Here is a 12924-nt window from a genome sequence, read left to right on the forward strand (position 1 = left end):
TTAGTAGCATTTGAATTAATTCTTCTTTATTAAAATGTATCTTTTAGGTCGTCCTGGACCTCCAGTGGGACCTATTAAATTTGAATCCATTTTGGCTGATAAAATGACAATATCATGGCTTCCTCCATTAGATGATGGTGGTTCTAAGATTACAAACTATGTTATAGAGAAAAAAGAAGCAAATAGGAGGACATGGGTACCTGTTACTAATGAGCCTAAGGAATGCATATTCACTGTTCCCAAGTTGATGGAAGGCCATGAGTATGTGTTCCGCATCATGGCACAAAACAAATATGGTATCGGAGAACCTTTGGACAGTGAGCCAGAAACAGCACGAAATCTTTTCAGTAAGTAGAAATATACTTTCAAGTGATTGCAGTTGTTTCCATATGCTGGTATGTGTACAGAATCTGTTAAAAACCACTACTACTTTTTTCTCTTCACTAAGTAAATTTTCTAGAATAGCTTGAAGAGTTTTACCATTAGTACTTAGTTCTTAAAACCATGTGTAGCACTTAAAAATACTGTTCACCCTCCTTGGTATATACTAAAATACAATCTCAACATTTTTAAGGCCTAAATATACAAATAAGTGTTTATCTGACAAGATCCAGGTCATTCTATTGTAGTTGAGACAGTATTAACCTCACAACCTCAGGAAGGGTCAATTTCCTGCCTTCACTTCTTAAAGATAAATTAGTCAGAGTAGCTCTGACATGGAAGAAGTGTTAGAGTGACAGGAGAAAATAATTATTAAAACGTCCTTTGTTAGGCTGGGCACTGAAATGAGGTAGTGATCCAGAAAGGCAAGAAAAAAAATTGGCAATTGTTATTTAAAGGAAAGATACTTTATTGTTCACAGAACTATCTGTACCTGAATAGGGATGAGAAACTGAATGAGGGAAGGAGTCTTGTGCGGATAGGTAACTACCTAGTGCAATGATGACTCTGTGAGTGCATAGCTGCTCTGCACACTAGCTATCTCCATGTTTCTTTAGCGTATTTTTTACAAGATATGTGTGAATTTTTTCCCCAGCTGTTCCTGGACCTTGTGACAAGCCAACAGTTAGCAGTATAACACGTGACTCAATGACTGTAAACTGGGAAGAACCAGAACATGATGGTGGCTCTCCTATTACTGGTTACTGGTTGGAGCGCAAAGAGACCACTGGAAAGAGATGGACCAGGGTTAACCGAGATCCTATCAAGCCTATGACACTGGGGGTTTCATACAAAGTCACAGGTCTTATTGAAGGCTCTGAATATCAGTTCCGTGTTTCAGCTATCAATGCAGCTGGTGTTGGCCCCCCGAGCATGCCATCTGATCCAGCACTTGCTAGAGATCCTATTGGTAAATATTTTAGATTCTTTTTTCCAAAATTTGAAAATATTCAAGTAAGAACATACAATATATTGTTATGCTGTGTGATGATATTTTTCAGCCCCACCTGGCCCTCCTATACCAAAAGTTACTGATTGGACAAAGTCTTCTGTAGACTTGGAGTGGACTCCACCAATAAAAGATGGTGGTTCCAGGGTCACTGGCTACATTGTTGAGTATAAAGAGGAAGGAAAGGAAGAATGGGAACGGGTAGGTGGAAAACTATTACACAATCCACATTTCTTCTCTCTGTGTCTGTCAAAGTAAATTGCTGCAGAAAAGAAAAAAACTATCATTTTCTTTATACAATTTTACTATTCAGGTTATTTTCTAAAAGTTTGCATTTTTGCACCGTAATTATCTTCATATGTTTAAAATATAAACCAAACTTAAGTTAGTAAAAGTTAGTACTATCAAGTTAACTTTGCAATTCCTAAATTGAATTTAATAATTTCTGTTTAAAGATGTGAGAAAGTGTGTAGGTAATTTGTTATTAAAAAGCCAAAAGACCAAGTTAGAACTGGCACAAAAGTAAGTTTCATTGGTATCAGACAGTGCCAAAGCATTTACAACTACTATGTCCCTTCATTTTCCTCCTTTTTTCAATAATACATTACTGAAAATTTAACTGGTGTGCATTTTGGGAATTCTTTATATCTCCATAAACATCTGGGTGCAATTTAAGTAATACCTAAATTTCCTACACTGTTTCCAGGTAAAGAGCCTTCATATTGGGGTTTGAAAAGAACAGAATTCCTTTTTCTGCCACTTTCACTTACATGAATTTATGTGTCCAGAAACACATGTAATTCTTCTGAGACCAGACTATTGTAATTGCTGTAGCAACCCTCTCTGTAGAATTATCAAAAGATAAATCTTCAGAATAGCTTGTATGTCCATGTCCTGTATTTCTTTAAACAATTTCTGAAGAATTCTATGTGAGATAGATCCATGTATGCTTAATACCATTGTGTGCTTGTAAATCTGAAATAATATCTGATGTAAGACTTGTTTCAAACTTTGCAAAGAAATTGATCATATCTTGATGTTAGCTGACATTACAAAATTCTTTTCCAGGTAAAAGATAAAGAAATTAGAGGAACCAAGTTTGTTGTGGCAGGATTAAAAGAAGGATGTTTTTACAAATTTAGAGTTAGAGCAGTGAATGCTGCTGGCATTGGAGAACCTGGAGAAGTCACAGATGTTATTGAAATGAAGGACAGAATTGGTATTTATCCTTTTCATTTACATTTTTAGTACCTCTAATTGAAAGTGAGAAAAATATTCATTGAATTTTTTTTGTTCACCTCCTTCAGTGGCTCCTGATATTAATTTGGATGCAAGTGTCAGGGACAGAATTGTTGTTCATGCTGGAGGAGTAATTCGGATCATAGCATATGTCTCAGGAAAACCACCTCCAACAGTGACTTGGAGCAGGGATGACCACGCTTTGCCAGAAGAAGCCAAAATTGAAGAAACAGCTATTAGTTCTTCTTTAGTCATCAAGAATTGCAAAAGGAGCCAGCAGGGTTTATACACTCTTCTTGCTAAAAATGACGGTGGTGAGAGGAAGAAGACAATTATTGTTGATGTGCTAGGTAAATAGCAACTTTAGTCCTTGTGAACAAGTACAATTTCTTAAAATTCAGCATGTATACTTAAGTACTCAATTTTTTTCCTTGCTTTCAGATGTGCCAGGCCCAGTTGGAATGCCATTGCTTACTGAGAACCTCACCAATGACTCTTGTAAATTGTCATGGTTTACTCCAGAAGATGATGGTGGTTCTCCTATTACCAACTATATAATTGAAAAACGTGAAGCTGACCATAGAGCTTGGACTCCAGTGAGCTACACAGTTACCAGACAGAATGCTACTGTTCAGGGACTCATTGAAGGGAAAGCCTATTTTTTCCGAATTGCAGCTGAGAATCTGATTGGCATGGGTCCATTCACAGAGACAACAAAAGAGATTGTCATTAGAGATCCAATAAGTAAGAATATTTTTGAGTTTGGATAACTGTCATAATATGAGGTGAATATGCAGGAGTATGCTGAATATGCAGAAAAATGCATTTACCATATTTTTTGTTTATTCACAGCTGTTCCTGACCGTCCAGAAGACCTGGAAGTAAAAGCAGTTACCAAGAACTCTGTTACACTAACTTGGAACCCTCCAAAATACAATGGAGGCTCAGATATCACCATGTATGTTCTAGAGAGCCGTCTCATTGGTAAAGACAAATTCCACAAAGTTACAAAGGAGAAAATGCTTGATAGGAAATACACTGTAGAAGGCTTGAAAGAGGGTGACACCTATGAATATCGTGTGAGTGCTTGCAATATTGTGGGGCAAGGCAAGCCATCATTTTGCACTAAACCAATCACGTGCAAGGATGAAATTGGTATGTATCTTTTTCATATTTCTTTTGAAAACAGTGTTTACATTTACCGATTCCTTACTTTTTCTTATTAATATTGCTGATGTTTTGGGGCATTCATGTTTTTCAATATTGTCTTTCAGCTCCTCCCACACTTGACCTTGACTTTAGAGACAAGCTTATTGTTCGAGTTGGTGAAGCTTTCAGCCTGACTGGACGTTACTCAGGCAAGCCTGCACCAAAGGTTACTTGGCTAAAGGATGATACTGTTGTGAAAGAAGATGACCGTATAAAGATCAAGACAACTCCTACAACTCTTTGCTTAGGGATACTAAAATCTGTCCGTGAAGACACAGGCAAATATTGTGTGACTGTAGAGAACAGCACAGGATCAAGAAAAGGATTTTGTCAAGTGAATGTTGTTGGTAGGTTTTACTGAACAACAGTATTGTCTGTTATTTATTACTGATTTGAATTAATTGAATTATATAAAATGTAGGTATTGAAATGTGTTCTTTATTACAATATTTTGATTTACTGCATTTTCAGTTATACTGAAAAGCTAATTATTAATTTTGAGTACGTAGTTAAATCTGGATTGGTTTATTCAGCATGAATAATTTAATGTCTCTACATGCATTTAGAGACCATCAACACTGTAGAAAATGTTAATCACCAAATACTTTATAAGCATTAAGGAATCAAGTCCAGTGAGTCAAACATGTATTAAGGAGGAATAGTCCTGAGGTCTTGATTCCTTTTTAAAACTGTGATGTCAGGTTTCTCATTTTATACTGTATTTACTGTATTGACACTTTTTAATCTATGTTGTTATGTGAAGTTCATATAAAAGCATGGGTATGCTTTATTTTTTCTTAAACAGATCGCCCATCACCTCCAGTAGGCCCAGTTATATTTGACGAAGTCTATAAAGATCATATGGTAGTTTCCTGGAAACCTCCATTAGATGACGGAGGCAGTGAAATCACAAATTACATTATTGAGAAGAAGGATACACACAAAGACCTGTGGATGCCAGTTACATCTGCCACAGTGAAGACAACATGCAAAGTTCCTAAGCTGCTTGAAGGAAGAGAATATCAAATTCGAATTTATGCTGAAAATCTTTATGGCATAAGCGATCCTCTCATCTCTGATGAGATGAAAGCCAAGGACCGTTTCCGTATGTTTCTCATTTGCAACCTTACTTTAATGCTCTAATCTTTATTCTGTTCATAATACTTATACACTCTTTTTTTTTTTCCCCACCCCAGGTGTTCCTGATGCACCTGAGCAACCAATCATTAAGGATGTTACCAAAGACTCTGCAGTAGTGGTTTGGAACAAACCATATGATGGAGGCAAGCCAATAACAAACTATATAGTAGAAAAGAAGGAAACAATGGCTACAAGATGGGTCAAAGTTACCAAAGACCCGATTTTCCCCAGTACAAAGTTCAAAGTACCTGATCTCCTTGAAGGCTGTGAATATGAATTCCGTGTTTCAGCAGAAAATGAAATTGGTGTTGGTGATCCTAGTCCACCATCAAAGCCAATTTTCGCTAGAGATCCAATCAGTAAAGTATCAAATTTCATTTCTCATTGAAATTTTAATGCACTCAATGTCAGTTAGAAAAGGATTTTAATAGTTTCTCTTTTTTTGCTTCTTTAACAGCAAAACCAAGTCCACCTGTTAATCCAGAAGCAGTAGATAAAACTAAAAATTCAGTTGATTTATCTTGGCAACCACCACGCCACGATGGAAACGGCAAGATAATTGGCTACCTAATAGAGTATCAGAAAGTTGGAGATGAAGAATGGAAACAGGCTAACCTTACAGCAGATTCTTGTCCTGACACAAAATACAAAGTCACTGGTCTTACTGAGGGTTTGACCTATAAGTTCAGGGTCAAGGCAGTCAATGCAGCAGGTGAATCTGATCCAGCCCATGTTCACGATCCAGTAGAAGTAAAGGACAGGCTCGGTGAGTTTAATAAAATCAGATAAGTTTACCTAAGAACATTTTTTTTCCCTTCATTTTCCTCAAAACTTATCTTTCTGATTCCAGAACCTCCTGAGTTGATACTTGATGCTAATATGGCCCGAGAACAGCATGTAAAAGCTGGAGATACCCTGCGACTTAGTGCTGTTATTAAAGGTGTTCCATTCCCAAAAGTTACCTGGAAGAAAGGAGATCACGAAGTCTCACCTAAAGCTGATATTGAGGTTACAGGAGTTGGTAGTAAGCTTGAAATTCGTAACACGGTTCATGAAGATGGTGGAATTTACTCCTTGACAGTTGAAAATCCAGCTGGTTCAAAGACTGTTTCAGTAAAAGTCGTCGTCTTAGGTAATCTTTTTGATGTTCCTTTTATACCACATCTTCTTATTCTATAATTAGAGATACAGAAATAAAGGAATTTCTGGAAAATATCAATAAACAAAGTTTTATAAAAAATACAGAGTAGAAAAAGAACTAAAAATTACATTAAATATATTAATTTAGCTTGAAATTTACTAAGCTTTATAAGAAATGCTTTGATTATCAAATTAATAACAGATTTCATTTTTATCAATTTTAGATAAGCCTGGTCCACCCAGAAATCTGAAAGTCAGTGATGTTAGAAGTGACTCTTGCTATCTCACTTGGATGGAACCAGAAGATGATGGTGGCTCTGTCATTACCAACTATGTGGTGGAAAGGAAAGATGTAGCTTCTGCACAGTGGGTAGCCATCTCATCATCCTCCAAGAAACGCAGTCATATGGCTAAATATCTGATGGAAGGCACTCAGTATCAATTCCGAGTTGCAGCTGAGAATCAGTTTGGTAGAGGTCCATATGTGGAAACACTCAAGCCTATTAAAGCTATAGATCCACTGCGTAAGTGCTTTTAAGTTACATTATTTTTTTTTAATATTGTTATTGGTAATTTTGAGATTGTCATGTTGGTATGAATATGAACATGATACACCGATACCATAGATTTTTCATCCTAGTAACCATTTTGTGTTTTTATTTTAAAAGATCCTCCAGGGCCACCAAAGAATCTGCATCATGTAGATGTTGACAAGACTGAAGTTTCCCTTGTTTGGAATCGACCAGATCGTGATGGTGGTGCTGAGATAACTGGATATTTGGTGGAATATCAAGAAGATGGTGCAGATGAATGGACAAAGTTCCAGACGGTCCCTATGCTAGACTGTGTTGTTACAGGCCTACAAAAAGGAAAAATATACAAATTCCGTGTGAGAGCTCAGAATATTGTTGGTCTCAGCCTTCCTGATACAACTATACCAATAGAGTGTCAAGAAAAACTAGGTAATTTTTGTTTTTTCATGTTGTTTCACTTATTCTTTCTCTCTTTCTTTAAGCATTTCCCTTGAAAAGGTAATTTCTATTTTTCTGTCATTTCAGTACCTCCATCTGTGGAACTAGATGTGAAGTTAATTGAAGGTCTTGTTGTTAAAGCTGGCACCACAGTGCGACTTCCAGCAATTATGAGAGGTGTGCCAGTTCCCACTGCAAAATGGGTTACTGATGACACTGAAATTAAACCAGATGGCAAATACAAGATTGAGACTGACAATTATTCAACCGTGCTTACTATCAAAGACTGTGTAAGAAAAGATACAGGAGAATATCTACTCACAGTATCTAATGCAGCTGGCAGCAAAACTGTGGCTCTACACCTTACAGTTTTGGATGTTCCTGGCCCACCAACTGGTCCTATTAATATTCTTGAAGTAACACCAGAATACATGGTTATTTCTTGGCGCCCTCCTAAAGATGATGGTGGGAGTCCTATAATTAATTATATTGTTGAGAAGCGTCAATCAAAGAAAGAAACTTGGGGAGTGGTTAGCTCTGGAACAAGTCACACAAAAATTAAAGTTCCACGACTGCAGAAAGGCTGTGAATATATTTTCCGTGTTCGTGCAGAAAATAAGATAGGCATTGGTGCACCCCTTGATTCAGAACCAACAGTTGCTAAATATATGTTTGATCCACCATCCCCACCTGGTAAACCAACTGTTTATGATATTACAGAAAATGCTGCAACAGTGTCTTGGACCCTACCAAAATCTGATGGTGGAACTCCAATAACTGGTTATATACTTGAACGTCGGGAAGCATCTGGTAAATGGGTGCGTGTCAATAAGACACCTATACTTGATATGAAATACAGAGTCACTGGTCTTTTTGAAGGCAACACATACGAATTCAGAGTTTTTGCAGAAAACATGGTGGGTTTAAGCAAACCATCTCCAAGCTCTGATCCAATAAAAGCATCACGTCCGATCACTCCTCCTGGACCGCCTATAAATCCAAAATTAAAAGACAAAACTAAAGAAACAGCTGATCTTGTGTGGACAAAGCCACTCAAAGATGGTGGCAGCCCAATTCTGGGATACATTGTGGAATGTCAGAAAACTGGAACTACGCAGTGGAATAGGATTAATAAGGATGAACTCATTAGACAGTGTGCTTTCAGAGTACCTGGATTAATAGAAGGAAATGAGTATAAGTTCCGAATAAAAGCTGTCAATATTGTGGGAGAGGGAGAACCAAGAGAACTGGCAGAAACTGTACTTGCAAAGGATATCCTTTCTCCTCCAGAAATAAGCCTAGATGTGACCTGTCGAGATTTAATTACTGTCCGAGTAGGTCAAACAATACGTATTACTGGTAAGGTAAAAGGCAGGCCAGATCCTGAAATAACGTGGTCTAAAGATGGCAAAGTACTAGTCCAAGAAAAGCGTGTTGAAATACTCCATGATCTACCGAATGTTGAACTGCAAGTGAAAGAAGCCAAAAGATCTGATCATGGCAAATATATAATAGCAGCTAAGAACAACTGTGGACAGGCTCAAGCTTTCGCTATCGTTAATGTCCTTGACAGACCTGGACCATGTCAGAACCTGAAAATAAGCTACGTCACAAAAGACTCTTGTATGATTGCTTGGGAGAGTCCAGTGGATAATGGTGGCTCTGAAATTACAAATTACATAGTAGAGTACCGTCAACCAAATCAAAGGGGATGGTCAATTGTCTCCTCTGATATCACTAAAAGATTAGTAAAGGCAAATCTTGTAGAGAACCGTGAATACTTCTTCAGAGTTTGTGCAGAAAACAAAATAGGTCCAGGTCCCTGCATTGAGACCAAGACTCCCATCCTTGCCATCAATCCTATTGACAAGCCTGGAGAGCCAGAAAATCTTCACATTGCAGAGAAAGGGAAGACATTTGTATATCTGAAATGGAGAAGGCCAGATTATGATGGTGGAAGTCCCAATTTAAGTTACCATGTTGAGAGAAAACTGAAAGATTCAGATGAATGGGAAAGGGTTCACAAAGGCAGCATTAAGGAAACACACTACATGGTAGATAAATGTGTGGAAAATAAGATTTACCAATTCCGAGTTCAAACCAAGAATGAGGCTGGTGAAAGTGGCTGGGTGAAAACAGCTGAAGTTGTTGTGAAGGAAGACCTGCAGAAACCAGTGCTAGACTTGAAGTTAAGTGGGGTTTTAACTGTGAAAGCAGGTGACACAATTAGAATTGAGGCTGGAGTCAGAGGAAAACCACAGCCTGAAGTTGTATGGACAAAAGACAAAGATGCCACAGATCTCACCAGATCTCCAAGAGTCAGTATTGAAACAACTTCTGACACATCGAAGTTTGTTCTCACAAAATCAAGGCGTAGTGATGGTGGGAAATATGTGATTACTGCAACTAACACAGCTGGTAGCTTCGTGGCATATGCTACTGTTATTGTCTTGGATAAACCTGGTCCTGTAAGAAACTTAAAAGTCACTGACATTTCAAGTGATAGATGTACTGTTACTTGGGACCCTCCAGAAGATGATGGTGGTTGTGAAATACAGAACTACATCCTGGAAAAATGTGAAAGCAAGCGTATGGTTTGGTCTACATTCTCTTCTTCTGTCCTAACAAACTATGCAAAAGTGACACGCCTCATTGAAGGTAATGAATATATATTCAGAGTGCGTGCAGAGAATAAAATGGGCACTGGTCCACCAACAGAAACACACCCAATTATTGCAAAAACAAAATATGATAGACCCGGGCGCCCTGACCCTCCAGATGTCACAAGAGTTAGCAAAGAAGAGATGACTGTAGTTTGGAATCCACCAGAATATGATGGTGGCAAATCAATTACAGGATACATTTTAGAGAAGAAAGAGAAACGATCACTGAGATGGGTTCCTGTTACTAAGACTGCAATCCCAGAGAGACGCAAGAAGGTTACTAATCTCTTCCCTGGTCATGAATATCAGTTCCGCGTCAGTGCCGAAAATGAAGTCGGACTTGGAGAACCAAGCTTGCCATCAAGACCTGTAGTAGCCAAAGACCCGATAGGTATAATACCATTGAATTTTTATATTTTTTTAATGTAACATGACTAAATTGTACAGCTGTGTTCTTATCTGTAATTTTTTCTCTCTTTCAGAACCACCTGGTCCTCCCACAAACTTGAGAGTGGTTGATAGCACAAAGACTTCCATAACCCTTGGCTGGGGAAAACCAGTGTACGATGGTGGTGCTCCAATTATTGGATATGTTGTGGAAATTAGACCAAAAGTGGAGGGTGCTGATCCTGAAGCAGGATGGAAACGATGCAATGTTGCTGCCCAAGTTATTCACACAGAATTTACAGCCACCAGCCTGGATGAGAAGCAATTATATGAGTTCAGAGTTTCTGCCCAAAACCAGGTTGGCCTTGGTCGGCCAGCTGAACTGAAAGAAGCTGTGTCTCCCAAAGAAATTCTTGGTGAGTTTTCCCATCCACTTTATCAGTGTTTACATCCAACCTTTATTTGCTTTAGGTTTACTTTATTTCACATGCTAAACTTTGTATTTTATTTCTTTAATTTTGTCTTTCAGAACCTCCTGAGATTGAGTTGGATGCAAGCATGAGAAAGTTAGTCACAGTCAGGGCAGGATGCCCTATTAGACTTTTTGCTATTGTTAGGGGCCGCCCAGCACCAAAAGTCACCTGGAGGAGAATGGGTGTTGATAATGTCATCAGAAAAGGGCAAGTTGATCTGGTTGACACTATGGCCTTCTGTGTCATTCCCGATTCAACACGTGATGACTCAGGCAAATATTCATTGACGCTTGTTAATGCAGCTGGAGAAAAGGCTGTATTTGTGAATGTCAGAGTCCTGGGTAAGTAATGAGACAAATATCTCTAGACAATTTTATAACTATATTGAATGTTCATTGCAGGAATATTTATGACCCCCAGATCCTACAGTTTTTGAGCATAACTGTATCAGCTAACACTAACTCCCCCCCATATAGAAAGCTGTTAGCCCCCTTTAATTTCAACTTATTCAAGACAAAAAGTCTAACATAAATTGAAATTTCTTTATAGATACTCCTGGACCTGTGTCAGACTTCAAGGTTTCAGATGTCACCAAGATGTCATGCCATCTTTCATGGGCACCTCCAGAGAATGATGGCGGTAGCCCAGTGACTCATTACATCCTGCAGAAACGTGAGGCTGACAGGAAGACCTGGGCAACAGTCACTGCAGAACTAAAGAAAACTAGTTTCCAAATAGCAAACCTTGTGCCTGGAAATGAATATTATTTTAGAGTGACGGCAGTAAATGAATATGGGTCAGGTGTTCCAAGTGACATACCAAAACCAGTTCTAGCAACAGATCCTCTAAGTAAGTATGTCTTTATGTACATTTTATGTGTTTTTGCTAACTTTAATAAGATTTTGTGTTTCTTGAAAGCTAGTGTTTCTAAACTGGTCAGTGCTACTAACTACTCAATGATAAACATAAATATTTATGTACCAGTTCCTTTAAAATAATATGATCTATGAATATAGTACCTTTGCAATTATTAAGAATTTTGCTCTTTTCTATATTGTCCTTGTTGAATTAGCATGGCTAGCATCCGATAATTCAACAAATATTCAAGAGCCAGAAAATCTTGGAAATTCAGTGTTTAATGTGTTTCTTTTTTTTTTCCATGAAAGGTGAACCTGATCCACCAAGAAAACTTGAAGTTACTGAAATTACAAAGAATAGTGCTACTTTAGGCTGGCTGCCACCACTGCGTGATGGAGGCTCTAAAATTGATGGGTACATTGTTAGCTACAAAGAAGATGACCAACCAGCGGATCGCTGGACAGAGTATTCAGTTGTCAAAGATCTCTCCATTGTTGTAGCTGGTCTGAAGGAGGGAAAGAAGTACAACTTTAGAGTGGCAGCTAGAAATGCTGTAGGAGTAAGTTTGCCAATACAAGCTGAAGGAGCATTTGAAATTAAAGAACAACTCAGTAAGTAGCAATTTAAATACTACCTATGTTGCAATATAGTGCTTTAATAACAAAATGAGGAAAAATTATAGTTATTTGACTCACAGAAAGACATATGGTTTATGAAGTTATCTGGATGATGAAGGTTTACTGTGCTGAATATTTTGACAGCTCAGGAAGAATGAGACAACCACTAATTCAGAATTTTTAAATAATTTTGCAGGTATGGTTTCAGTTGAAACTAGAAAGTAGGAATTAGGGAGAAATAATAAACTCCTTTGATGAACTTAAAATTGAAGAGAAAAAGAGTCAGACTGGTAGTTTTAGAGATAAATGGGACCAAAAGTGGCACCTGTTTTAATATAAGAGAAAACAAGTTGCTTATATTGTGAAGTTGATTGGGAATATAAAGCAAAAGGCAGGGAGGACAGATTGGCCTATTTAAAGTGGCAGGGTCCCTGAGGCACAGGAGACATAGGGGTAAGGGCATTGTGACATGGGAAGAGAAAGAGAGAGACACAGGAAAAGGAGAATGAAAACTAGACAATGGCAGGAAGAAAACTACACCAAACAAGCTGTCATGTTTCTTTTGGAAGAAACTTGAAAGCTTTTGTGCAAAAGAAGAGTAGGAGAAGAGTAATTCAAAGATACAAAAAGACTGACTGTGCAAGTCGGTTGAGTTCAGAACTTCAGTGTTTCTTTTCTTCTCCTTCATGTTTGTCTTGTAGAAAGTCAGCAATAAGTGAGCAACAAGTTCCAGATATAAAGAGGAATTACATTTCAAGCACTAATAGTGCACAAATCTCTACATAAATGGGTGTGAAGGCAATCCAAACTCATAAATATTCTCTTGTAAACTGTACA

The 12924-nt window shown here is 37.9% G+C and overlaps 1 protein-coding gene across 1 annotated transcript in view; it reads left to right on the forward strand.

Moving 5' to 3' along the window:
* The window catches only part of TTN (titin), a 237364-nt gene that overhangs the window by 169762 nt on the left and 54678 nt on the right, over positions 1–12924 (forward strand). Inside the window, exons 230-248 of the mRNA XM_027678451.1 lie at positions 48–347; positions 1037–1351; positions 1443–1591; positions 2459–2609; positions 2698–2979; positions 3071–3373; positions 3482–3784; positions 3904–4185; positions 4644–4943; positions 5035–5337; positions 5436–5744; positions 5829–6110; positions 6343–6642; positions 6787–7080; positions 7177–10143; positions 10235–10555; positions 10669–10953; positions 11162–11461; positions 11779–12081. Coding sequence (XP_027534252.1) covers positions 48–347; positions 1037–1351; positions 1443–1591; positions 2459–2609; positions 2698–2979; positions 3071–3373; positions 3482–3784; positions 3904–4185; positions 4644–4943; positions 5035–5337; positions 5436–5744; positions 5829–6110; positions 6343–6642; positions 6787–7080; positions 7177–10143; positions 10235–10555; positions 10669–10953; positions 11162–11461; positions 11779–12081 — 8049 coding nt within the window. The remainder of the gene's footprint in view (positions 1–47; positions 348–1036; positions 1352–1442; positions 1592–2458; positions 2610–2697; positions 2980–3070; positions 3374–3481; positions 3785–3903; positions 4186–4643; positions 4944–5034; positions 5338–5435; positions 5745–5828; positions 6111–6342; positions 6643–6786; positions 7081–7176; positions 10144–10234; positions 10556–10668; positions 10954–11161; positions 11462–11778; positions 12082–12924) is intronic.

This window comes from Neopelma chrysocephalum, unplaced genomic scaffold (genome assembly GCF_003984885.1).
Source record: "Neopelma chrysocephalum unplaced genomic scaffold, ASM398488v2 Primary Assembly neopelma1_44, whole genome shotgun sequence".
In the NCBI taxonomy this organism is placed as follows: domain Eukaryota; kingdom Metazoa; phylum Chordata; class Aves; order Passeriformes; family Pipridae; genus Neopelma; species Neopelma chrysocephalum.